Source organism: Staurois parvus, unplaced genomic scaffold (assembly GCF_062004578.1).
Source record: "Staurois parvus isolate SC_StPar_1 unplaced genomic scaffold, SC_StPar_1.0 ptg000192l, whole genome shotgun sequence".
NCBI lineage: Eukaryota > Metazoa > Chordata > Amphibia > Anura > Ranidae > Staurois > Staurois parvus.
In genome coordinates, this window is record NW_028317988.1 from 1778049 (window position 1) to 1805874 (window position 27826).

Here is a 27826-nt window from a genome sequence, read left to right on the forward strand (position 1 = left end):
GTGTAAGCTCCACCCACACAGCCACGTAATTTATTCACAGTTTTCCTGTGAATGAATGAACTACAAGTACCGTCAACCACTGCAGTTGATGGCTTGTAGTTGTGAATGAACTGTGACGGCGCTGAAGAGTGCTCTCATCATTCATTCACAAGCCCTGCAGCTTTCAAATAGACAGCCCGTCTGAAGGTATGAGCTGAGAGCTGAACAGCTTGTCTGCAGAAGGCGAACACTGCACCCCGATCCACAGATGAGGGGTGAAATGCTTTTCAGGCTCTTGAAGGAAAAAATAACACATGCACATTTATTTGCCTGCAAAAATATGTGCATTTACTATTTTTTTTCTCTAAAGGGGAACTTATCCTTTACCCCCGGTTCACATCTATGCGGGTGGTGCTGCTGCGGATCCTCACGAAAATCCGTGCAGCCGCACCACCCGCACAGTGAAATGCGGACCCGTGGGAGGGTGCCATTAGTTCGCACTGGAAAACGCAACTGTACTGGGAACCGAGGTTCCCCTGCGGGCTGCGTTTTCCAAAGAAGTGCAGGGATTTCTTCCCCGCGTGTCACAGGCACGGGAGTCCATTCAAATGAATGGGCTCTTGTGCCCATGCAAAACGCGGCCCGCATGGCCGCATAGATGTGAACCTAGGGTCAAGCTTTTGTTGTGAAGGTTTACATGTGCAAATGCCAAGCTGCCACCTTCCACAATAGCACACGTGTAAACAGCTTCAACATTAAGATAGCAAAACATTAAATAGAATAGGACAATGGCGTTAGAGTCAGACAAGACACAAGGGGTAGAGGTATGGTAGAGGGTGGAGCTGGATGGGGGAACAAGGAGGGATTGGGGTAAAGGTGGCTGGGGTGGGCACCAATGTCCTAGTATACAACAGACTTGTAATACAATTGTATATTTCATTAAATCTACTGGAACTACTTATCCAGGTGACTATTGTGTTTTAGATCAGAAGACTCAGGTGAGCTGTAAATACTCCTTAGAGGCTTTAAACTTTGTGCAGGAGGACCATATGCTTAGGTCAGCGGTCGTATGACTGCACTGTCCTTAGGTTAGCTCTTCCAAGAGTGTACTTTGTTCCATTAGATTTAAAGGGAGGTGTCTGCAGTTGTTTCTAATGTTGTGCTAGGTTAGATTTAGCACCATATATGAGATTGGGAAGTATGATCTGCATAGAACTGTGAAGCAATGAAGGCAGAAGTGTTTTTGCTTCTTTTTTTAAATGTTGATCCTCTCAGTGGATCTGTTTTTCCACTTCTTGCTGTCCAGTCTGCAGCAAAATCATGCAGCAATGTTGTCATTCTGTGCAAAGGGTAGTCTTAGCTAGCCATGTATTTATTTTTGAATCTACTTTTAGGAGGAACTTCACCCCCCTCTTTTTTTTTTATTAATCCCTTCAACTTTGACGAGTTGTCCTTCATAAACACACCCACATTTTTGCCGAATCTAGCATTACTTTGCAGTACCCGTCATTTTCCTACTGCCCACCTTTTCCTGTGCTGCCATCTTCCTCTTTTACATCATCTGGGAGCAGACTGTCTTTCTGGTTTTTGTAGCCAGCCCCCCTGATAACTGCATCAAAGTCTCCTAGGGGACGAGTAGTCCAGAAAAAGTGGGTCCAATTTTAAAACTTAAAAGCATAAAATAAAAGGTGAGCGCTATATTATAGAGCAGCTGGGACACCAAAACGGTACCAAAAACAACCTCTCAGAATCAAAGCATAAAATCAAGGTGCAGCGCTTGCATAAATATCATTAAATTGAGAAATTATCCAAGAATATGAATCATTTGTATATGTCAATCCAATAGTGTGAAATGGGATAAAAACTGTAAAAGTATAACAAATGATCACTCAACAAAGTAAAGATTTGTGCGTCAAGTGCCAAAACAGTCCACATATATTAAACAAATGTGAAGTCTAATAGTGAGAGATCAGATTTAGGAGTGATACCTTTCTTTATCATCTGGTGACAATCAAGTAATAAAATTGCACACTCACCAGATGTGCAATTTCATTGCGCATTTGATAACACAGAAGGTCAGTTGGAGCGTCTTATGGGGCCTCTATAACCTGGTATGGATTCCTCCCTGGATAGATCATAGATGGCAGCAACTTCCCTCTCCTTCTCATGAGACTCTGTCTCAGCTGATGCTGGACCTTGGACCGTTGTCACCCTCACCTCTCCACACGTGACAGAGTCTCATGAGAAGGAGAGGGAAGTTGCTGCCATCTATGATCAATCCAGGGAGGAATCCATACCAGGTTAAAATGACGCCCCATAAGACGCTCCAGCTGACCTTCTGAGATATTGTGTTATCAAATGTGCAATGAAATTGCGCATCTGGTGAGTGTGCAATTTTATTACTTGATTGTCAACAGAAGATAAAGAAAGGGATCACTCCTGAATCTGATATCTCACTATTAGACTTCACATTTGTTTAATATATGTGGACTTTTTTGGCACTTTTTGCACGAATCTTCACTTTGTTGAGCGATTGGTTATTTGTTATACTTTTACAGTTTTTTTATCCCATTTCACACTGTTGGATTGACATATACAAATGATTCATATTCTTGGATAATTTCTCAATTTAATGATATTTATGCAAGCGCTGCACCTTGATTTTATGCTTTGATTCTGGAAGGTTGTTTTTGGTACCGTTTTGGTGTCCCAGTTGCTCTATAATATAGCGCTCACTTCTTACTTTTATACAATTTTAAAACTGTCAGAAAAAAGGGGGCGGAGAGCTAAAGTTACAGTGAGCTCATTGAGGAGAGCTCTGAAATCTGATTGGAGTGAAGAGACACCCCCCCTTCACACAGCACACACAGAGCTGAGGAAGTCAATCTGCTTGAGCTCCCTCCCGTCACCATTTTAGTGTCTCTTGGTGTCAGGAAAAAACTTCTCAGAAATGATTCATACAGATAACAGAGGAAGGAGGCAGCACACAGAAATGACACTTCGTACTCTAGATAGAGACAAATACACACTATAGGGGAATATGCTTTGTTCATATTTCATGTCAGAGGTTTACAACCACTCTTGGTAGGGGACAAACAAATTAAAGACAAACTCCAGTTGCTGCTTTTTTGCAGCTACAGCAACAGGTTTTTTTTTTGGAAAAAAAAAGTTTAAATCATAGGAATAAAAGCTGACCACTGAAAACACCCCAGGCAGGGTTATATAGTTAACCCTGGTTTCCCCTAACCCCTGTAACTGTCAACCATGTCATCACTGCATGTAAAGCTGAAGCAAAATATAAATACGATCTACTATCATTGCAGGTATACAGGTATTACATCTATACAGTTACCAGAACACAATACGTTTGCTTCAGTGATCCTTTAAAGTTTATAACAAACAGTCTTAAGAAAGACACCATTGGTGTTGAATTACTGTATTTACAATCAGGTATCTACTCATTGGGGACAATTTACTAAAACTGGAGCACTCAGAATCTAGTGCAGCTATGCATGGTAGCCAATCAGCTTCTAACTTCAGTTTGTTCAATTAAGCTTTGACAATAAAACCTGGAAGCTGATTGGTTTCTATGCAGAGCTGCACCAGATTTTGCACTCTCCAGTTTTAGTTAATAAACCCCACTGCATGTGGGCAGAGAATGGAGGTAAAAGTGTACATGGACCACAGTGGTGGAAACAGGTTAGAGGTTGTGTTTACCTACTTGTAAGTTTTAGTATAATCCAGCCACACTCCACAGATGACAGAGCCAACCATTCCAGCTATGACCAGGGTGAGCCCAATCCGTCCTGCGTTTACTTCTTCCCCCTGTCAGCAATATCACGCAGACAGATTAGTGCCTGTGTCAGTCTCATTCATCATCAGGCTAAGACCAGCATATCCAGACTTAAAAGTGACACTAAAAGATATCGTTCCAAATATAATCCATACACATCTCCGACTTGCTGTTAGCCCTGTAATTATTTTTCATGAAATCTGTCTATTGTTGAGCACACATTGCCCAATTTTAACACAGGACTGATAATTGTCATAATACTTCATTCTATCTATGTATCTACAAATACATACAGTGAAGGAAATAAGTATTTGATCCCCTGCTGATTTTGAATGTTTGCCCACTCACAAAGAAATGATCAGTCTAAAAATCGATTGGTAGGTGTATTGTAACATTGAGAGACAGAATAGCAACAAAAAATTCAAAAGAAATGCATGTCTAACAAATTATGCAGAAATAAGGGAAATTAAGGAAATAAGTATTTGATCCCCTATCATTCGGCAGGATTTCTGGCTACCAGGTGTCTTTCATACAGGTAACAAGCTGAGATTAGAAGCAGTCTCCTAAAGGGAGTGCTGATAATCTCATTGTGTTACCTGTATAAAAGACACCTATCCACAGGAGCATACATTTCCTTCACTGTATCTATATAACATCACAGCTGTCCTCTCCTATCTTCTCCCACCCATGGTTTTTGCTCCCCATCTTCATCCTTATCAGTTCACGGTACAGTGCTACAGTGGGCACTATTTTTTATATTTCTAAGCAGTACTGAAATGGGAGGTCAGCCAGGACTCCTGGAAACTGTAGTTCAAGATTTAGTGCTTAAATCAGGGGAATGCGTAGTGAGCAACCATACACAAGCACCATGTGCGAAGGATGGGAGGTTCATATTCTTTGTTTTTAATTTACCTTTTCATTTTGTTTTTCAGAGACTGGGCTCAGATATTTCAAGTTTTTTCTACACTCACTGAGGTTCTTCTTTAGTATATTGTGCATAAATGCAGGATTCAGTATAAAAAAGTAACAACCAATAACATCATAAATACCACAAGCAATAACAGCTAGAACAAGTACAAAAACAGTTCTAGCATTACAGGAGTATAGTAATAATGAGACTAACAGGGCAGGAACAGACAACAAATTATTCTAAACATCTGTTTTGGAAGATCAATCTGCACAACAGTTTAAAGGTTCAGTCTACCCAACAGTGATATTTCAGTTAAAGCAGAGCTCCAGGAATGATTTAGACCAGTGTTTCTCAACCTTTTTTCAGTCAAGGCACCCTTTAAAATTATGGACAGTCCTGAGGCACCCCATTCGAAAATGTGAAAAACTATTCTAATAGTTTTATATAACACAGCAACATCCACACATGTAGGACACCCAATATTAGAGGGGATTTATTCTTCCAAAGCAAATACAAACTAGTACTGAGTAGTATTTCAGTGGTTCTTTTCTCCCTCTGTTTTTCTCCCTCACTCAGCTAATGTGCCAAGGCACCTCTGAAGAAACCTCAAGGCACCCTGGTTGAGAAAGGCTGATATAGACTGCATTCTTGCACTGGTCTATATGGGCACCATGTACATTGCTGTGAAAAATGATTTTCCCCTTCCTGATTTTTTATCTTTCTGCATATTTGTCACACTTAAATGATTCAGATCAAACAAATTTTATTACACAAAGATAATCAGTGTAAATACAAAATGTAGTTTTTAAATGTTGATTTCATTTACTAAGGGAAAAAAAAGCAATCCAAACCAGCCTGGCCCTATGTGAAAAAGTAACTGGCCCCTAAACCTAATACCTGGTTGTGCTACTATTGGTGGCAACAACTGCAATCAGGCATTTGCGTTAACTGGCAATGAGTCTTTCACATCGCTGTGGAGGAATTTTGCCCCACTCTTCTTTACAGAATTGTTTTAATTCAGCCACATTGGAGGGTTTTCCAGCATGAATGGCCCGTTTAGGGTCATGCCACAGCATCTCAATCAGATTTATGTCTGGACTTTGACTAGGCCACTCCAAACCTTAATTTGGTTTTTTTGAGCCATTCAGAGGTGGATTTGCAGGTGTGTTTCAGATCATTGTCCTGCTGCATAACCCAAGTGCTCTTGAGCTTGAGGTCAGGAACTAATGGCTGGACATTCTCCTTCAGGATTTTCTCGTAGAGCGCAGAATCCATGGTTCCATCAACTATGACAAGTTGTGCAGTTCCTGAAGTTGCAAAGCAGCCCCAGACCTGCACACTACCACCACCATGTTTGACTGTTGGTAGGATTTTTTTTCTGAATGCTGTGTTAGTTTTATTCCAGATATAATGGAATGTACACTTTACAAACAGTTGAACTTTTGTCTCATCAGTGCACAGAATATTTGCTCAAATGTCTTGGGGATAATCAAGATGCTTTTTGGCAAATGTGAGACGAGCCTTATGGTGTTCGTTTTGGTCAGCAGTGGCTTTTGCCTTGGAGCTCTCCCATGGATGCCATTTTTGCCCAGTCTCTTTCTTATTGTTGAATTATGAACACTGACCTTAACTGAGGCAAGTGAGGCCTGGAGTTCTGTAGATGCCAGGCTATGGGTTTGGAGTGGATAGACAGCATAACTACTGTCACACAGGGAATTGCTAATCTCCTCCTTTTCGTGCCAGAGGGACTTTGACTGTTGGGAACCGTTTCTTGGACCATATAAGTACTTTGTTTGACTTGTTTCCTGCTACGGATTGTTAAACTGTGTCTAATTGGTAGACATCAATATCCTTTGATTGAGAGATCCTTTTTGCTCCTGTGGACGTAATGCTCATGTTCTTTCCACGGGCCTCCTGCAAAGTCATTGATCTCACTTTGGAGCACGATACTTTGTCTCCCTGAAGAAGTGGCTGTGTCCTGTGAAACGCGTCGCAAAACTAAGCAAAGTATCAGCTCGCAATAACGTTGCCAATCATGATATTTATTCTATCAAATGCCTGATTATGCAGTGATGTATACCAATTGTGCTGGTTAATAACATTTCAAGTTTAAGATGAATGTATCTAGTGCTCAATTTTCATTACCACAACGGTGGTTTGAATTTTATTAGTAAAGTTGTATTTGTTATACATATATTTGACTTGAATTTTGTGGTGTGGTACCTTAAAACCCCATTCGTTTTTCAGTTAGGGATTTATGTTAAATAAAAAAAAAATAAAACAGATCTGTAATTACAAAATAAGGAAATTCTTTGTTTAGACTGGAGTTCTTCTTTAAATAACCCTGACACACGACACAGATGGGCATACATATGACAGTGATGCAGAGAAGACTGACCTCGTAATGAGTTGTGATCATTTGGTTTAGCAGCGTGGACACAGAATAGAAGGAGCCGGTCATGATCCCTGCAATAAAAGAACAATTTCTTATCTTATGCCTGAATAAATATTTTGCCATGATAAGCCAAGGCTGATGAAGAGGAACTGCAGGTGACACTGCAAATACCGAGAACATGATTCACTGGAGATGAAGGACCAGATCCTCACAAATTTCTTCCTCTTACAGGGAGATTACAGGATGGCATTTCACAGAAATCATGTACAAACCTGCAGTTTCTATCCATGGATTATAGAATGATACAGAAACTCTGAAATACAACAATGCGGCTGCCTGATGACTAGTGTTAGGCCTATTTGTTCTCTCTTGTCTGTGTTACATGTTTATTGAATCTAGTTTATTGCAAGACATTTTGCTGTGATCAACCCATGATTACCTTCTATCTCATTTCACTCTACCCCCCATCTCACTTACTTCCCCTCCATGTTCTCTCCTATATACTGAAAGGAAAATCTATTAAGTTGTGAAAATTAGTGATTGTGGATCTCTGTGGCCACACAATCTTATACACATATAAAGTACGTTATACGTCCAACGTCATAATTTGCTACTACGTACACAATCATCACAAAAATAAAGGGTTAAAGTGGTTGTAAACCATTACATATACCCAGTGAAGTGACTGGTCTCAGGTGATACACAAAGATGAAACAAATCCTATGTACGTTGTACCTGTTTATCTGAAATATGCTCTTCTCTACACCAGTTAAGAGTCCAGAATTTATAAAGCTTGTCTGAGTTCAGAAAAAAAAAAAAAAAAAAGGGAGGCAGAGCTGAAATTACACATTGCAGAGGTCAGTGAGGAGAGCTCTGAGAGCTGATTGGATGGAAGGGACACAACCCCTCCACATAGCACACAGGAACAGAGCTGAGGCTGTCAATCTGCTGGAGATCCCTCCATCACCTTTTTTCTCTTGGTGCACAAACTTGTCAGAAGTGATCCATGCTAATAGCCGAGGAATGACACAGCAGACAGAAATTACACTTAATGCTCTTAATTGAGACAAGCACGTCCTATAGAGGGATATTGTTTTGTTCATAATTCATGTCTGAGGCTTACAACCATTTTAATTGACCCATCAATGTCTAGATGATCAGGCCAATAACAGTGTGTGCCAACCTTGTGAAGACTTACAGGAAACGTTTGACCTCTGTCATTGCCAAGAAAGGATATATAACAAAGTATTGAGATGAACTTTTGATATTGACCAAATACTTATTTTTCCACCATAATTTGCAAATAAATTCTTTCCAAATCAGCCAATGTGATTGTCTGGATTTTTTTTCTCATTTTGTCTCTCATAGTTGAGGTCTACCTATGATGCCAATTACAGGCCTCTCTCATCTTTTTAAGTAGGAGAACTTGCACAATTGGTGGCTGACTAAATACTTTTTTGCCCCACTGTACATATATATTTATTTTTAATTTTTTTTTTATAAAGTTTTAAAAAAGCCTGCTGTTATTATAGGCTTACAAATATGCAAACATGTAAAAAAAAAAGTTTAAATCTGTAATTGTATCTGACAATTACAGTATAAAATAGATGGCACTGCAGAGGCTACTGCAATCTGATGGGTGGGACTTAATTGGTGAGGTCATTACACTTGTCAATTGTAGGACATGAGGCACTACATGTCTATCTCTCAACCCATTTTGTAAGCACTTATTTTACCAAAAGGATGTAGTTATTGTGGTTCTACACTATGTGGTAGGCCTCTGTTCTTTCATGTGATCTGAGGAATATGTGAAATGGATTGTGGTTTGTTGGCTGCTCTGGTAAGATGCTGTGATACTTGTGGTATGGGATACTGGAGGGAGGAAGACCCCAGTCTGTTTTTATGTCACTTTGAGGAAAGAATTTTACGGACTTTTCGCCACTTTAATTGCTCACTTTCTTGTTTATATTTATGCATGAGCATTTGTGTCACTTTTTGTATTCATGACAGATTTATGTATGATAATTTTTCCACTCATTGTTTTATATATTTATTTATAGTTGACACAGTCACACGTTGTTTGGAAGCACACCTACTACTTTTCCAGCCTAAGCCTTGGTTCACACTGCTGTGACCCTATTGTCGTGGGATTTCCAGTGTGACTATGAAGTATGACTTGATGCAACTACAGACTCTATGGGAATCAAGTTACCATAAATTTGCATCAACTTGTGCAGGAACCTTTTTAAAAGTTGCTGCACCTTGAGTCGCATTGATTGGAATGGCAGTTATTGAAATGAATGGGTTTTCACTTGCCAAGTAGCATCAGTGTGAACCGGAGCTAATGGTGGCAGTGCTCATCTGCAGGCTGAAAGCCTATATTGTCAATGACAATGTAATCGGACATGCCCAGAAGTGTTGGATTCTGAATACATTTGATTCAACAATTGATGGTAATAGAAAAACGGTTTCCAAAGTTGATTTTTATTAGCTTTGTTGGGCTGCAAGTATGTTTTCGGTTTTCTTTTTGCCTCCTAAAAATGTACACTTCAGTCAAATATGGAAAATATACATTAAAAGCAAAATTTTACTTTTTTTTATTTTTAATGAAAACACTCTGAAACTGCAAATTAAAAATAGAGCATGCATGCAGATTTACAAAACATTATGTATCTCCCAGCTGCTACGCAGACACAGTGCATATCTTGCTGTGTTCTGTGACCTCTTGGCTACAGCTCTGCAAGCTTCACGGCCCAGAGGTCATACGCTTTCCTCACCTCCCTCTTAATATGTAATAATTCTCCTATATTTGTATAGGGGACACAGTCAATCACTGCACAGAACAATGTGGTTCCTCCCAGTCGTGTCCTGTGTTCTCCCTTCTCATTTTTGACAGACATTTTTTAAAGCAAGTAAACACAACTCAAAAAAGGAGAGAGAAAGGACTGAGATAATTTGCCAGTTCCAGGCAAATATAAAATAAAATAATTTCTACAAATGGAATGAGTACACCACTGCCTTAGATAGTAGCACCTGAATATCACCTCTCACTACTGCTGAGGAACAGATTAGGCAAGATGTTCTATGGATAATATCAAATATGAGTACTACAAAAGGTAACAGTTCCTAACCCTGGTGCTCCTTGTGGTAAAGCTTTGTGAATTGAGACTATCTATCTATCGAGCTAATAATTATCTCCCTTCCCCATTTGACTCAAGAGCTTTCAACCCGAAATGTCAGATAAAAAGGAGTCTATTGATATGAGTCTCCTACTATTCTGCTGGAATGTCCAGATCTCACCTAATGCACGGGTGTCAAGCTGGTGGCCCTCCAGCTGTTGCCAAACTACAAAGTCCCATGAAGCATTGCAAGATTGACAGTTAGAAGCATGAGTCCCAAAGACAGAGGCATGATGGGACTTGTAGTTTGGCAACAGCTGGAGGGCCACCAGTTTGATACCCCTGACCTAATGTGTTTGGGCATATTTATGTGCATTCAGCAGCAAACTGTAGTGATTGTCTACAGCAGACCATAAACCATTCCCAAAACATTTATCAGAAAGTGCATTCCAAAATGAAAGCTGAACTCTAAGTGGTTGCTAGGGGTTCACTACTATGCTGTATCTTTCAAGAAAAACACAAGCAGACCAAATCAACAATGAAGACTAATGTAAACACAACAGTTATACATAGAGAGTCCATGATAGAACTGCATCTTACCATAACTAATCAGAAGAAGAACAAAGGGAACATTTTTGAAGAGATTAATGATGGAGACCTTGTAGGAGTACTCTTCAGGTGAGCTGTCCCTCAGAACGGCTTGTGATTGGCTGGGGGGGATTTTCGGCTTCTCTTTAAACACTGAAATACAAAAAGCTAGTTAAACTATCGATGCTACAGTAGATATGTCTTACTGAGTATACAATCACATTCTTATTGCTTTGCTAACAATAGCCAGATTTAAAAGTGCTAGGAAGGACAGATAAACAGTATACGAAGAACTATACCATGTCTTTCCTAGAAATTGATGTTCAAGTTCTGTTCAGCTCTTGTCTCCTGCCGGGTGTCCAAGGCACTTAGTCATATGATCTCTGATGAAGGGGATGATCAGAGTTCAGATAAGATCATATTTCGCTTCAGAAACAGATGCTGGCCATGGGTCTGAAGGCTTAGGACAACCATTCTCAACTAGAGTTCCTGTAGAGGAGGGGATCAAACTTTCTAGTCAAAGGGCCAGTTTACTGCCCTTCAGACTTTAGGGGGCCGGATTGTGGCCACTGGCAGTAGAGAACGTCCCAAAGTCAGTAGGGAAAAACCAATGAGTCATCTTTGGTGTCAGTGGGAGCAATTGTGCCCAATCATTGGTGTCAGTGGGCCCCATTGTCGGTGTCATCTGAAGGAATTGTGCCCCATCAGTAGTGTAAGTGGGGGGAATGATGCCCCATTGTTGGCATCAGTGAATGAAATAGTGCCCCAGGGGCCAGATAAAAGGAAGAAAAGAGACACATCTGGCCCCCGGGACACAGTTTGGAGACCACTGCACAGAGGTTTCTAAGGAATCTCTGAGCTTTGATTGACCTCCCATTTAATGGTACTTGCATGGTTTCAAAGCCAAAGCCACTTGACAGAGTGATATCAGAGATATATTTGGCTGTCTGTAAGGATGGCATTCAGACCTCTACTGTAAGAAAGGGGGGCTTTAAACTTGCCATGAATATATGGGACATTGTTTCCATTGACCCCAATAGAGTGGTGGCAGCAAGGGCTCCTTGAGATCTGGAAATGATTTCCAGGGTTCCACTGGGGTGAAAAAGCTGAAAATGCCTGGCTCAAGCACATGGCCTGGAGCAGCATGTTCTCTAGAAAGTTTAGATATGACCATTAGTGCAAACAGTTTAACATAGCGTCGCGTTATCGAATCCAAGGGGCTTAAAACAGCTTGGCCAACTGCTATGTTCTACAAAAAGGCAGAACTTAATCTCTGGATTAAACTGGATTTAGATTCATAGACTGGGCACACCAACCCAATTTTAACTGCTTTACCTAGCTGTGGATAAAACCAAAGCTGATCATTTAAGACAGTTCACCTGTAAAGAAACTTTGAATCATACAAAAGGACAATAGCAGTGATTTTAGGAGAAATACATACACATAAAGACGTAAACTTCCACTACACTGAAAATGGTGTACACTTCTGGAGACCTCACTTACAAAATGATACTCAATAAGCTAGGAGAAGTCCAGAAATGGGCAACAAAAAAGGTGAAAAAGGTCTGAGGGATAAACCTGCAGGAACCTCATATGTACAATCTTGAAGAAAGAAGAGAAAGTGGGGACATGATTGCAACTTTTAAATACATTAACAGTGTGAACAAAATTTTAGAAGGAGAGTGTATTTTAGTGTAAAGCTAAAAACAAGAACACAGGAACATGACCTCAAACTAGGAGGAAAATTCAAACCAAACTGTACAAAGTATTATTTTACAGAATGAACAGACTTCCAGCAGAGGTAGTGAGTCAATTGTAAGTGAATCACAACATGCTTAGGACAAACATAGATCTCAAATCCAATAAAAAGTTAAAGAGGATTTTTACCTTCCACCTGGCTGTTTTTTGTTTTATTATATTCCTACCTTCCTGGCGTTGAGTTGTGCCAAGTTTACATACTCACCCACCTAGCGGATCCAGCACTGTCTGAGAGCCTCTTCTCTTCTGGCCGTACTTAGTCCTACGTCGCTATGATTCCCTGTGATGACATCGATAGGCTAACGGCTGTTCTGGGTTCAGCCAGCAAGCCTCCCGATGTTGTTCTGACAGGCTTGTCCTTTCCTCAATGAAAAGCAATGCCTCCAGGGACATGTGACATGCATATCCCAGGAGACAAAGGGAGGAGAGTGCACACAACAGCCCTATAGCTGCAGAGGATCAAAGGAGGAATAGTGTTTTGAAGGGGGTGAAGATCTGCAAAAAAAAAAAAATCTGAAGGGGCAGATTTGATGGACCTTTTTCTGTTGCCACTCTTCTAACTGCTGGCAGAACTGGTAGCCTCAAAAGGTTGAGATGCTCATGGCGTGTCTCAGCAGTTAAGTTCTAAAACTATCAAATTTGCTCCATAGTTGTCTAATGTATCAACACCTTGGAAAGCAATTATCTATCAATAAATCTATGAGAGAGAAGAAGAGAGAAGAGAGAAGAAGAAGAGAGAAGAAGAAGAAGAGAGAAGAAGAGAGAAGAAGAGAGAAGAGAGAAGAAGAGAGAAGAGAGAAGAAGAAGAAGAAGAGAGAAGAAGAAGAAGAGAGAAGAAGAGAGAAGAAGAGAGAAGAAGAAGAAGAGAGAAGAAGAAGAAGAAGAAGAGAGAAGAGAGAAGAGAGGAGAAGAGAGAAGAGGAGAGAAGAAGAGAGAAGAAGAAGAGAGAAGAGAGAGAAAGAAGAGAGAAGAGAGAAAAGAGAAAAGAGAGAAGAGAGAGAGAGAGGGAGAGAGGGAGAGAGGGAGAGAAAGAACACTATATAAAAAGGAAGACATAAGAAACTTGGGAGCTTCACGGAAATGTTTTCCATTCATTGATTTTTTGTAAGGGAACAATGGGTGTCCCTGAACATGTATGTACTTAGAATAGTTCTTGTCTAACCTGTTAGACTGTGACTTTATTCGCATTCCAGAGAGAGTGACTACTCTAAACAGGCAAAGTTGGGTTTCATTGTTATTTAGCGTTTTTTTCTTAGATAAAAGATTTCTTGAAATTGAACGGTTGTGAAAAGTCCCATTTTGGTATTGCCTTTGTTGCCTACCTGCTACATGTGCACTATCCATGCATTGCAAGACACGTATATGCATCTGCCAATCAAGAAAGAGTCCCAAGGTCTACACTCTGTCCAGTGCAATTTATCACTGAAGCACTGAAGAGAAAGACAGCCTAAAACAGACCCTCTCCCCATTCTGTGAAAGTGTATAAAACTTGCTTTACCAATTTTCATTAGCAAAGAACATCAAAGAAAAAGAAATGATGGCTCACAAATCCGTAACACTGTTAAAAATTGCACACACATTGAAGTAATCCAGATTTGCTAATTTAAAATAAAGAGAGATTAACCTGAATACACAGATTATTAAAAAAAATAAAAAAAATAAAAAAAAAAAAACTGTCAAGATTTCTCATGAGAAGAGTTTAAAAATACTACAAGACTTTTTGCTACATAGATCACTATGAGTTGGATACGGAGTTTATGTAACTGCACATAGCGGAGACAATAATGCAAACTCTACAGCCAGCAAAGTGAAATAAAAGAATATAATTTCTATGTCAGCAAGAATCAATTACAATTTCCCATAGACATGAGATGACCATGACTGGGTACAGCCAAATAAGAATCATTATATCTATGGCTAGCTGCCTTGAACAGATCCTTGAACAGTGACAGGCTGGGTTAGAGTGGATTGATTTTAAAAGGCACCACTTTGAAAGGATAGTGGTGGAAAGGATAGGATTGGTGCTCCAAACCAGCCTTTTTCAAACAGAGTGCACAGACACCCTGGGGTAACTTCAGGATTCTTCAGGGGTGCCTTGGCAAAATACTTACAAAATTGCCCAAAAATTGTATACAAGCCAGTAGGTGGATCAAGCTTGCCTTTTTGTTACACAAAGCCACAGGTTTTCATTGTGCGCCATTACAACCTTCCAGCCACTGGCATCCTAACAACCAATGACGTCACCAGTTGATAAGGAGAACGTTGAGCTTCTGCACAGCATCCTCGTTTGCCCTCTACCCTACTCCTAGCACTGGGGTCACTGAGGGAGAGAAGCTTAGGAAGAACAGAAACATTGGAATACTAGTCAGTACCAGTTTCCAATGGTATATTCGCTTTGAAAAAATAAAACACTTCCAACATTGTATGTCCTACACGTGTGGTTGCTGCTCTTTTGTAAAATTTTAGTATAGTTTTATATATTTTAAATTAGGGTGTCTTGAGATTGTCCATAATTTTAAAAGATGCCTTGACTGGAAAAAGGTTGAAAACCATACCACGATATATGTTCATGCAGTGATCATTTAAAATAAGAGTTGTTTGGTGGTTTGATCGAATGTTTAACCTGGACAAACAGTAGATTATGGATATTTCATTATATTTTAGCCACACTGGGCAAAATTCATTTTTCTACCACCCCTCCCCTCTCACCCTCCTCTAACCCATCCTGCCAGGCTTCATGATTTGCTTACTGTGAAAAAACAAAGTATAATCATTTATGTCCCTGTCTTAGTCCTACACCACCACAGTTTTCAGGAGGGGGTAACTTTAATCCTGAGCTGCAATGGCCCCGAGACTGCCAGTCCCCTCCACTTATGTCAACCTTCTCCCTGATGCGGAGGGGACTCTTGCGCTGGCCATTCAATGTGCACACCCAAAAAATTTGGACTCATACTGAAAGTAAAGAGAAAAGGAGACTCATCACATATCCACAACTACAGATGAGTAAAAGGGGGTTTTAGTGTGGTTGTCCCCTGGAACGTTTTATACTCTGCATTCAAAAATAAAAGTTTCTACAGTTTTATTCCCACCTTGTTGCCCACCCCACATGATTGATTAATTGGGTTTTAGATAGGGTTTGTGTTTTGATCAGCTGATCCACTCACAGATTCCCCTGCTGATCTCAGCAGAACGGGACGGAAGACAGGTCCATGTCCGCTCAGTTTCTGCAGAGTGGACACGAATAGACCCTATGGGTTGCTGCAAGTAAACGGACTCCCCTGTCCATTTACACCTGGCTTCCTCTGAAATGGTTTGCTCAAACAGAAAAGGACCTCCTCTAATAATTTTTTAATGGGCCTAATCAGACCAGGAGGAAGGCTAGTGTAGATAGAGACAAGTCTCTTTACACCCACCATTCCACTGGAATGCATGGACTATCCGATCAGGTCCGCCTGAAAAACTGAAAAGGTGGACCTGATGCCCATGTGAAAGAACACTTATCGGCAGGAGGGGTAGGAGGAGAAATAGTGAAGTCTCTGTGTCAGTCTATCTATAAATACTATGTATGAGAGAGAGAGAGAGAAAAAGAGTGTGTTATTTTATTACCTTGTGTTCATATTTATTAACAAATGCTTTTTCTGATTTTACATTTTCAGTCAAGGTGTAAAGTCCTCTTTATCCAATAATTTGGAGAGACTTTCTACCAAGTTATAATTACTAATCCTTCTCTGGACCTAGATTTGTGGTTTACCGAATCTGGTCAGTAGACACATACTCAAATCTGCAACACCTCTCCAATTACTCCGCTAGTTAATTAAGAGCTATTGGGCTGTTGGCTCTTATGGTCAATATCTGCTTCCATAGAAGTGTAAAAAAAGTTGAGTGGCTCTCTATTTTCACTTCTTCATATTGTTTTATTCCATTATAGCCAAAGTAGATGCATACATTCTGTTTCCACTTAACATACAAAGCCCCCAGACATGCTTCACCCCTAAGAGCTTGCTCACAGGGATTTCATAAAATAAAATATGAAGCATTTAAGATGGAGTGTGACTCTCAACCTTTTTTTTTTTTTACATTACGGATTCTGGCACTATTCTATTATAAGACTTGGTAAAACTAAACAGTCCTGTGCAGAAATGACAAGATTCCGGTGATGAAACCTACCTCTTTAAAGCCTTTGGGTTTCTTTCATAATGATACACAGCATTAACATATAAATCTAGTTAAAATGTATTTGTGGCTGGTTCTAACATACAACCAGCAAAACGTTTTCTTTTTCACTGAATCTGACCAGTTATATACAAACTGATGAACAGATTTACAGAAGCTTCATACAAATACATAAATTATCAGAAGTCAAGAGGCTGCTGGAATTTTCCATCCTCTAACAAAGACATCTAAGGGTCCATGTGGAAATTTCCACAGTTCCAGGATAAATGACTTCTGAGCATGAAGCTAAAAATGATATAACACTGTTATTGCTCCTTCAGTGTTGCTCTTTGGCGCACCCGTTATTAGGGAGTGATGGATGAAAACTACCGAATTTGACAGGAGTGTGCTGCCTGTAAAAATTAATTTCATCTGGCATTGTTACTGGTTAGAAGATAAAATCAAGCCTATGATTAGCTCTCATGGATTGCAACACCTTTCCTATCTTCCAGTTTGGAATAAAAATCTGCTTCACGATCAGGATTTATAGCAGGACTATTTCTGAAGACATGCAGATAATCTACCATTCATTCCGAACCGTATCACCCTTAATTCTACTGGCTTCTTTTGACATGGGAAGTTGCAATGTTAAAATGCGAAGTACAAAATGGTAAGAATGTAGAGACTGAAAAAAGCAGATAAAGTGGGAAAAAAATATCCTATCTCATTAAATAAAAGTTCAACTCCAGATTCATTTACCTGATTATAAAGGATGACAGCAAATTTGTAATCTTGCCTACCGATGTATGTTTTAAATGGAAGGGCTGGTGGCCATTGTGTTCTAGAGCACCATTTTAAAACAGAGCTCTGTTTACTACAATGCCTGTAACTGAGCTATCATTAGGCAGTGCTGATCACAGGCAAAATGTAAAGTGCCAATCAGAGGGATTCTGTGCCTTGGGAGCGCTGTGATAGCCAATCTTGTTACTGTTTACACCCAAGAGCCCTCCCCTTCCTCAATTTTAAGAGTAAGGGAAGTGCCCCCAAATATAAACCATACAAGTGTTCACACTTGTGATTGGCTGTTACGGCAATCACAAGGCACAGAGTCAGTACAGAGGAGTAAAGAAGGAAGGAAGTAATGACAGGGAACAGGATTGAGTCACGAGCGCTGTAGTGAGTGTGCGGGGAACAGGAGACTGTTATACCATTTGCTGTTTCATGCTGTTATACTGGTGTCGGTGAAGACACCCTTTTTGTGAGTGTAAATCTTTATTAAATTGTTGGATACTTTTATAAAAAAACTGGCTGCACCATGATTTTCTCTTTCATTCCCAAACATGACCTCGGTGGAGAGATATAAAAAGAGAGAGTGATATAATGCTCCTGGAACCATTATATTGAGTGGTGGATACCTACCTTATGGATGATTGTGTAGCTATTGATCATCACACCTGAGAAGTTGATTTATTGCATCTGCTCCCAGAGCAAAAAGCGTTTTTTGCTGATCTAGAGATTGATCAGCATGGAGCTCTGGTGAGTTACCCAACTTTACTTTGGTGGTGGATTTTGGCACAATTTCTTTGAGAGCACTTGAATTTGAAAAGGATTTGTTTGGACATTTGAAGAAATTCAAAATTGGACAATTTTTATATTCACAAATTTATTTATTTAAAATTACTTATGCACTAAAAAATAGTTTTGCACATAATTTTGATATTTTTTTATATTAATTGAGAATAGATATATATATCTTTTGCACTAATGTTTCTACACTAAATTAGGAATAGTTTGTGGTTTTAGCGCATTCCTTTATTTAAATGACAGGGAACAGCAGGGGATTTTAATGAATATGATAGTGGGAGTGTTTTTAACCCTTTCACCCTCCTCTGAGTGTGATCTGTACATCTTATTTCCATCTTGTCTCTGACCTGTATATAAACGCCTTCATCTTATTTATCCTGTGCACTAAACCTCTCCTCTCCATCCATGACCTGTACATTAACCCCTTCACCACCTCCTCCCTTTTTGTATGAAATGCACATTAAAGAAGGATTCCAGCCTAAAACTATGTTTGAAAATGCCGTCCCCTCCTGCCACTTATCCTGCCTAACACACACACATACATATATATATATATATATATATATATATATATATAATCTGTATTCTTACCTTTTCCTTTACTAAAGTCTGGTTTGATCATGTGATCCGCAGCAGTCTTCCCAATGGCTGAAACATGGGAGCCTATCAGTGACATCAACGCTCTTGGAATTCCCAGCCATTGTTGAGCACTCCCTCCTTTCCCTTGTAGCCACCTCTGACTGACACAGGGGATCACATGACCGGACCAGAGCAGACTAAAAAAAAAGGTAAATCTACAATCTTTTTTACACAGGTTACGCAGCATTCCACTTTATTGGTGCCCTGTATCTAGTGCACCAGTAACACATCCTATGTTTTCTTGTTCAATATTTTTATTAATTTTAAGCAACAGGTATAAATACAGCAAGTCGCTTCAGGTATAAACAATGAAAATGTGTAGATACACAGCTCTGCTTACTGAAGCATGCTACAACAAATAATAGAATGCAAAAGAAGGCTTGTCAGCCTTGTAAACATTTGTAAAGAGAGCAAAAACAAACATGGTATCAGATCATGTTACACAGTTACATAGTTAGTCAGAAAAAATAAAAGAACTCTTGGTCCCATCAAGAGTAAGGTCAATAAGCACTGTATATAGTAGAGGCAGAGAGAAGAAAGAAAGGAGAGAAGAAGGGAAGGAGCAGAGTGGGGGCAAGGGTGTGGGAAGAAATGGTCGGGGGTGACCTAAGTCCAGAGACTTAAGTCACTTGCTCCAAAAGTTACAGTTCAAGGCGGCATCAGCCAAAGTCCCTTGAAAGAAAATGAGAGACACCGTGGGTCTCCCACTTTGTGAAATTTTGCCATGGTTCCATGCATTTTAGCCATAAGCTTTTAGTTGACTAGGACCCATTGCGTGTGAGACTTAATTTCGGGTATCAATAACGTATCAGACAACCAAGCCTTTGCCATCATCTGCTTTGTGGCTGTCAAGACATGGTTATCAAGGTGTGTTGCCGACAGGTGATCTCTGGCAGGTGTAGATTAAGAGCTTCTTGCAAAAACATAGGGATTGGTTTCTATAATTTAGAAGATATTGTAAACATAGACAGAAGTCCAAAAGGTTTGTGCCACTGGGCAGGTCAACCATATATGGAAATATGGTCCCCATACCTGGACAGCCACGAAAACAGATCTGGGGACTGGTTGAAAAGGCACGGCTAGTCTGGATGGCACCAAGCGCCAGTGGAAGAGAACTTTGTCATTGGTCTGGACCACCGATACAGTTCTGGAGCTAGACTTGGTAGTATCCCAGATTTGAATCCAATATTTAAAGTCTAATTGCATACCCAAGTCCCTCTCCCAGGAGAGCACATAAAGTTCCAGGTTTTAACTACTGTACCTCGATCAGCATGTTTCTTCAACTTCCAAAGTTTGTGGCAAAAAAAGGGGGATCACCTTGGAGTGTCTACTTTCCAAAAAGGGACCATTTTGGGGGTGTTCATATTGTTCTGTTATTTATATTTGTTATGATTTGTAACAAAGTATAGAAAACTTTTTTCTTTAATACAGTAAAAAAAAATACATAAAATTGATTTGGATACAGTGTTGCATGACTGAGTACATCAGTCAAACTATCACAGCACTGAAACCTGAAACATGGCCTAGTAATGCAGGGGTATATACAGGCTAGTACTAGTGGTTAAAGCGGCTATCAGCAAATTAGATTCCACTGGATTTTCTTATGTATATAATGTGCTCCTAGATTGTAAGCTCCAAGGATCAGGGCCCTCCTTTCCCACTTGTATTGAACTGTATTGTTGCTGTATTGTCTCCCATTATATTGTAAAGCGCTGAGCAAACTGTTGGCGCTATATAAATCCTGTATAATAATAATAATGTATTTATACAGTTCCGGCACATTATGCAGCATAAAGAGTGCATGGAACTGTTCACACCCGTAACACACTAGGGCCAATTTTGGGTAAAAGCCAATTAACCTGCCAGTACATTTTGACCGAGGGAGGAAACCCAAACACAGGAAAACTGTGCAAACCCCATGTACACATAGCTCAAAACAGCTATACAAATAGCCAGAATTGTCTGAGTCAATAATTCCTCCTGAATAAATGCTGCACTCTTTGTTTCTGAAGTTTAGTAAATACACCCTATAAAGCTTGTTTTATTTATTATACACAAATAGGGACAATGTATAACGTGACAGTGTGCCATACATTTACAGTATAGGCCGCTTTTATCCACGAAAAAGGCACCCTGTCATCTGACCTCTGACACCATTCTGAGATCATGCAGGGCATTCACCTGCAATATACAACAGCTACAACAGCTTGCGTCATGCAGTGCGGTGTTTACATTGGACTTGTTACAAGTATAGCTGGCTGCCCTCATATAACTGAACATATTGCCTAACAGTGTCAACATGAAACAGCAAAATCTACAACTCCACAGCTCCAGGCGGAACTGATCCAGTAATCGTGTATTTTAGGCAAGTATGCAGAGCAGTGCCTAACCCTCAATTACATGTCAGGAGGCAGGTTCTGATGAAGGCAGGAGAACAACTCGTAAAATGCATCAACTAAGATGTTTACAAACCAATTGTTCATTTCTAAATACAGGTCACGGAGAATGTAACGTCTACTCACAAATGATTTATAAACTGTGTGGCAAAAACACATCTACACTCCCATGTGCAGCCATAGACACGCACTACCTTTAGTCTTTAATACACCTCCAGTGCCATGACAGTTAACAAGTGCAACTGTTGTCCCTTAATCCACAACTAAGCATGATTTGTATTTAAACTGGTCATACAGCCTCGTCACTTTATGAAAGGTATGGACCTGGAAAAAGCTCTCACGCTTCATAGAAACTTCCCATGCTATACTCTGTTAGCTGCTCAATGAGAAAGGGTGGAGTATCTAGCTGCTCGTCCCCAATATTAAATTCAACAAAAATGTACCCCCTTGGAACTTTAATGCAGCTGACAAAACATCACATAAAGTATTTATAAAAAAATTCATATAAGCTTTATTGTACAAAAATACATTAAAATATTCATGTCCTTTCAGCCCCAAATCCAATCGCTGTCCAAATCTTGTAGACTTCACTTCCGTAACATCTCCAAGATACGCCCGTTCTTAACCTCTGAAACTACTAAGCAACTTATTCACTCCCTTGTTATCTCTCGCCTTGACTATTGTAACTCCCTCCTCATTGGCCTACCTCATCGCAGGCTGTCCCCTCTTCAGTCTATCATGAATGCTGCTGCCAGACTCATCCACCTTGCTAGCCGTTCTGTATCAGCCACCCCTCTCTGCCAATCCCTCCACTGGCTTCCCATTGCCCAATGGATAAAATTAAAAAGATTAACAATAACATATAAAGCCATTTATAACTCTGCCCCCAAATTACATCACCGATCTTGTCTCCAAATATCACCCAAACCATACTCTCCGCTCCTCGCATGATCTCCTGCTCTCTAGCTCCAGGACTTCTCCAGAGCTTCCCCCATCCTCTGGAACTCAGACTATCGCCTACTCTGCTCACTTTTAGGCGATCTCTGAAAACCTCTCTTCAGGGAAGCCTATCCTGCCCTCAGCTAACGATGGAATCTTCTATTTCTCCCACCAGTCCATCCACCACAGTTACTACCTTTTGTACTACTAGCCCCTCCCTCTTAGATATTATGCTCCAAGGAGCAGAACCCTCCTTTTCCTCTTGTATTGAACTGTATTGTTGCTGTATTGTCTCCCGTTATGTTGTAAAGTGCTGAGCAAACTGTTGGCGCTATATAAATCCTGTATAATAATAATAATAATTACATACTAAAATCATATTGCTAACTCTGATATGCTGTTTTAGTGATATAGTACCTTAGAGGGTTAAAGCAACAAAACATTCCCAGAAAGCTCAGACGCGTTTCAGTCATTCCAATTTAAGATCTTCCTCAGGGACATGAAACAAAGGGGATCTAGAACATCAACTGAACAGCTAATATATACCAGAGCCATCCTAAAAAACAATGGCATTCAACACAGAATTGTACGTTCCGACAGATAGAGGTGTGAGCATTTTGATGGTACACGTGTGGTCACATGGACGTCTCAAAAATTTGGCAGCAAAAGAAGAGATCAGCCTGCTCTCATATATATCATTCTATAAAATTAGATGCAAGGGGGATGGGGGACAGGGAAACCCAGATATTCCCCTTCCATATTGGTAGGGGAAGAGATGGTATAATCTCCAATCAGTTTGAAATATCCTCAATCACTTTACCACTAACTCCGGAAGTGGGAAAAGCACAAACTCAGATCCCAGGGCAGATGTCAATAGACGCCCCTTCCACACACCCACCAAGCTTTTCCTAGTATTCCAGGGATTCCCACCTCCATCCAAACAAGTTGGCATGTTTTGGAATGATTGAATTGGGGCCTTCTAAGGCACTATATCACAAGAAACAGCACATCAGAGTTATCAATATGATTTTAGTATGTAATGCATCTTTTAACGTATTTTTGTACAATAAAGCATATATGAATTGTTATATAAATACTTGTGTGATGTTTTGTCAGCTGCATTAAAGTTCCAAGGGGGAAATTTTTTCCTGAATCTATGTTAGCTGCTCTGTCCAGCAATATTCGGAGACTGGCACAGACAAGGTCTACAAGGCCTTTTCTTTTAAATTTTCAGGTACTAGGATGTATGTTAGCAAAGCTGCATGAGAATACTAAAGTGAATTAAATGTAAAATTGATTTAACTCCTGCTGTACCCTCTGACCTAAACATGTGTGCGATTAAATTAATGTATCAATTTAATAAAATAAATTAAATAATCTTCTTAGATTGTAAGCTCCAAGGAGCAGGGCCCTCCTAACCCTCTTGTATTCAACTGTATTGTTACTGTATTGTCTCCCTTTATATTGTAAAGTGCTGAGCAAACTGTTGGCGCCATATAAATCCTGTATAATAATAATGTTGCTGATAACATCAGAATGTGTTCCCACGTTAATTAGACATAATTACTTGCGACAAGTGATGTTGCGCTGCCAAAATCTCATTACCTCATTTTATGTGAATCACTCGTATGTGCAAACATATATAAACAAACAATATGTAAATAAATATAACCATATATGTGATATAGACATAAACTGTGTGAATTGGTATTATTCCTTGTGCAAATAAATCAGTTCATAAAGTCCACATATTATTCTGTGCTTATCCAACACTGCAATTTCCACACCTGCTCCTTAATAACTTCACACAATAAAAGTGCCACCTCTGTGCTCACAGAACTCATGATACTTTCTCAATCCTTATACATATAATTCCATCCAGGTTCCACAAACTTTATCTGTCTCTTCCTCCTCCAAACCACTAGGAACTCTTTTCCTCTCTCTCCTGAAACCAGTGACCAGGTGTTAGGATGCCTTTAAGGCCTAAATATTGCCGTCAGATTTTGCCCATGTATGGAGACAAATTGCACTGCTTATGGTGTAGTGTAATAAAATAATCTCATATATATATCTATATATATATATATATATATATATATATCTATATCTATATATATCTATATATATCTATATATCTATCTATATCTATCTTTCCGTTTTACATTTTAAAAAAATGCTTGTATTACAGAGAAAATTCGATCAACACTTCATGACCTCACTTCCGGTTTGCGTCTGCTTCTCCATACACCTATCATACTGTGCCATCCCCTCTGCAACAATTCCCTACCCTGCTTACCATAAATGTATACAGTAATGACCCAACAGAATTAAAAGCTAAAAGCAAAATATAAGAGCCTGCTTGAAAAGCCTTGTCATTCTGAATTGTTCTTTAAAAAAAAAACAAAAAAAACACATTTAGTAAGGGAGAGAATTTGATTTTTTTGGTTTCTTTGTTTAGTTTTTTTTAATCTCTCGAAGAGCTTATTGACATTCATATAAATTATCCTCAATGGCACTTAAAGTTCAAGAGCAAAGACATTTCACAATCAGTGAAATGCCCCAGAACATTTGATAATGTATTATGATGAAATTCAGCCAATTGCATAAGACCACAGACAGTGGGATCTCATCCAGAGGGTGTGCACACTTATGCAAACACATTATTTTAGTTTTTTATGTTTACCAAGCCCCCCCCCCCCCCCCAACACTAAAAGATTTCAGTTTTTTCTTCAATTGAGTTGGACAGTTTATATGTCACATTAAAAAGGTGGAAAATGTTCTGAAACAATTGAACTTTGTCTCATTTTTTAACATCACAGAAACCTGGCATTTTACCAGGGGTGTGTAGACTTATTATATCCACTGTATATCATGCAAAAAAGGATAAAGGAAACTATTTTTTCTTCTAATATGGTGAAGGTGGCTTAAAACTGCCACTGGGATTTTACTACTGTCTCCTACCTCTACTGAATCCCCGTAAAGTAGATTTCCCCTACTTCCTGTGCTAATGACAAGTGTAAAAAGAATGAGAAGAGCATGGAAATCTCCTCTATGGGACACGGTCGGCATTTTAAACCTGAAAACAGTTCCAATTATGCTTAGCTTTATGCAAAACAAAAATAAAAGAACATTTTTTCTAGAGTTGAGTTTTAAAGTGAACCTGTCCCTGACCCATGGCTTACACTCCTATCATTATCATTCCCCTATCTCGCTGTTTGCATGTCACAGCCCAGAGCAAGCATAACATTTGTCTGCCTGTACACTACACAAGGTTAAAAGAGAAGTTCATCTTTGGGAACCCATTTTCAGGGTGGAACACAACTGCATAAGACCACAGACAGTGGGATCTCATCCAGCTTTAAGAGTTGAAGTATGTCACGGTTATGAGGCAGGACCTCACAAAAGACTGAATGGAGAAGTGGAGAATGTAAAAGCAACACTAATCCAATGATGCCTGCTGAGCACTGCACCCCTGATCAATAAGTCAAGGGTGCAATGCACAGGTTCTTTCAATGGTTTCCCTCAGTCTTAGGTCCGTATGGAGGCACAGACCTGTTATGGGGCCGAAGGAAGTGCATCTGGACTACAGAGTGGTGTGACATGCTGAAGGGGAATCGCTGCTGAGTTCTGCATAGTACCTCTGCTGAAGTGGCATACAGGACATGTAGGAATTCACTGTGAGCAATCCCAAACCTTGATGACACGGCTGTGCTTGTGCAGTCACAATTAATTTAAATGTACTGTACACAAAAATGCTGCAAGAAGCATCCCGCAATTCAGGGAGTGGGGGCAGCGGTTTGGGTTTTGGGAATGGCATATCTGGCCATGTTTCACATTACTTGGGTGTAACATGGTCTAAAACATGGACTAAGCCTTTAAAGGATAAGTTCACCTTTGGGAACATGTTACATGTTGAACCTGTTTTTAGGGTGGAACATGTAACAAATTCCCAATGTTGTAGCCACTGCCCAATCCTCCCCTCCCTGTGACAGCAGTACAGGGAAATGTTCCCCATGTGTGTGTGTGTGTGTGTGTGTGTGTATGTGTATATATATATATATATATATATATATATATACACATACACACATACACACACACTATATTGCCAAAAGTATCGGGACTCCCCTCCAAATCATTGGGTCAGGTGTTCCAATCACCTCCATGGTCACAGGTGTACAAAATCAAGCACCTAGGCATGCAGACTGCTTCTACAAACATTTGTGAAAGAATGGGGGTATATATATATATATATATATATATATATATATATATATATATATATATATATATATATATATATATATATATATATATATATATATAACACACACACATACAGAGCTCAGTGGCTAAGTGGTTAGCACTTCTGCCTGGCAATAATAGGGTTGCTGGTTGCAATCCCAGCCACGGCACCTCCTGCCTGGAGTTTGCATGTTCTCCCTGTGCCTGCGTGGGTTTCCTCCGTGTACTCTGGTTTCCTCCCACACCCCAAAGAGATGCTGGTAGGTGAATTGGCTCCTGTCTAAATTGGCCCTAGTATGTGTATGTATGAATGTGAGTTAGGGACCTTAGATTGTACGCCCCTTGAGGGTCAGGGACTGATGTGAATGTACAATATATATGTAAAGCGCTGCGTAAATTGATGGCGCTGTAGAAGTACCTGAAATAAATAAATAAGCACCTCAGGAAGGCCCTCTATTTAAATGGCATTAAAGCCTAATTAGGGGAAAAATGATCAGGTTCACTATTATAGGAAGAATAGATAGTGACACAAACCAACCTATTCCAATGGCTTCTCTGACATTGATACTTACTCCTGCCCCCGCCAACCTGTTTGCCTGCCGGGCTGGGGATTTGAAAGCCCAGATTTTCCCCTGTGAAGGTTCAGATCTGGCAAATGGCAGCATAGGTGCAAAGCAATGCATTGTTGCACAAAGGGGAGAAGGTCTAATGCTCCCCCATAACTAGAAGTGCCAGGTATTTCCAAGGGCTCTGGCAGGTGAAAGAAGTGACAGAGGAGCATGGAGGAGGAAGTATCATTGGAAACCAATCTTACAGATCATAACCCACTAATCTTACAGAAGTAAAGATGAATTTACTGGCCCAAACCCTATCTAATGATCCCCACTGTATCTTATATTGAATCTTCAATTGGTGCACTCCATTCCAACCTGAGGAGAGATCTCCCTTTTCTAATCCAAAGCAATGTTGTGATGTGCTAATGCTGACACGTGAACCTATTTAAATTAGAACTTCACTCTCTCACTCACCATTTTTAATCTTTTTGCTGCTAGCATTAGTAAATAGGAAAGTATACCATACTTACTAGTTTTAAAGTTTTTTTTCTAAGCTAAGCACACCCTCCTGCCTGCTTGCTTAAACTAAGGGCAGATGGATTCCAGGAAGCAAATGCTACATGAATCATCTGCCCTTACTCAAGGTGACCGTGGCTAGAAATGCTAGGGGGGTGTTTTTTAACAAAATAAATCATGGAGACATGGCTGGGTAGTTGAGTTTTCTTTGAATATTCAAAATAAATTAAATAGTGTTTTTGCTTTGTGGTGCTCAGAT

At 39.8% G+C, this 27826-nt stretch overlaps 1 protein-coding gene across 1 annotated transcript in view; it reads right to left on the reverse strand.

Annotated features, from left to right (window-relative positions):
- FLVCR1 (FLVCR choline and heme transporter 1) overlaps positions 1-27826 on the reverse strand; it is a 65065-nt gene that overhangs the window by 25500 nt on the left and 11739 nt on the right. Inside the window, exons 3-5 of the mRNA XM_089677783.1 lie at positions 10797-10937; positions 7081-7148; positions 3701-3804 (exon numbers count right to left, since the gene is read on the reverse strand). Coding sequence (XP_089533909.1) covers positions 3701-3804; positions 7081-7148; positions 10797-10937 — 313 coding nt within the window. The remainder of the gene's footprint in view (positions 1-3700; positions 3805-7080; positions 7149-10796; positions 10938-27826) is intronic.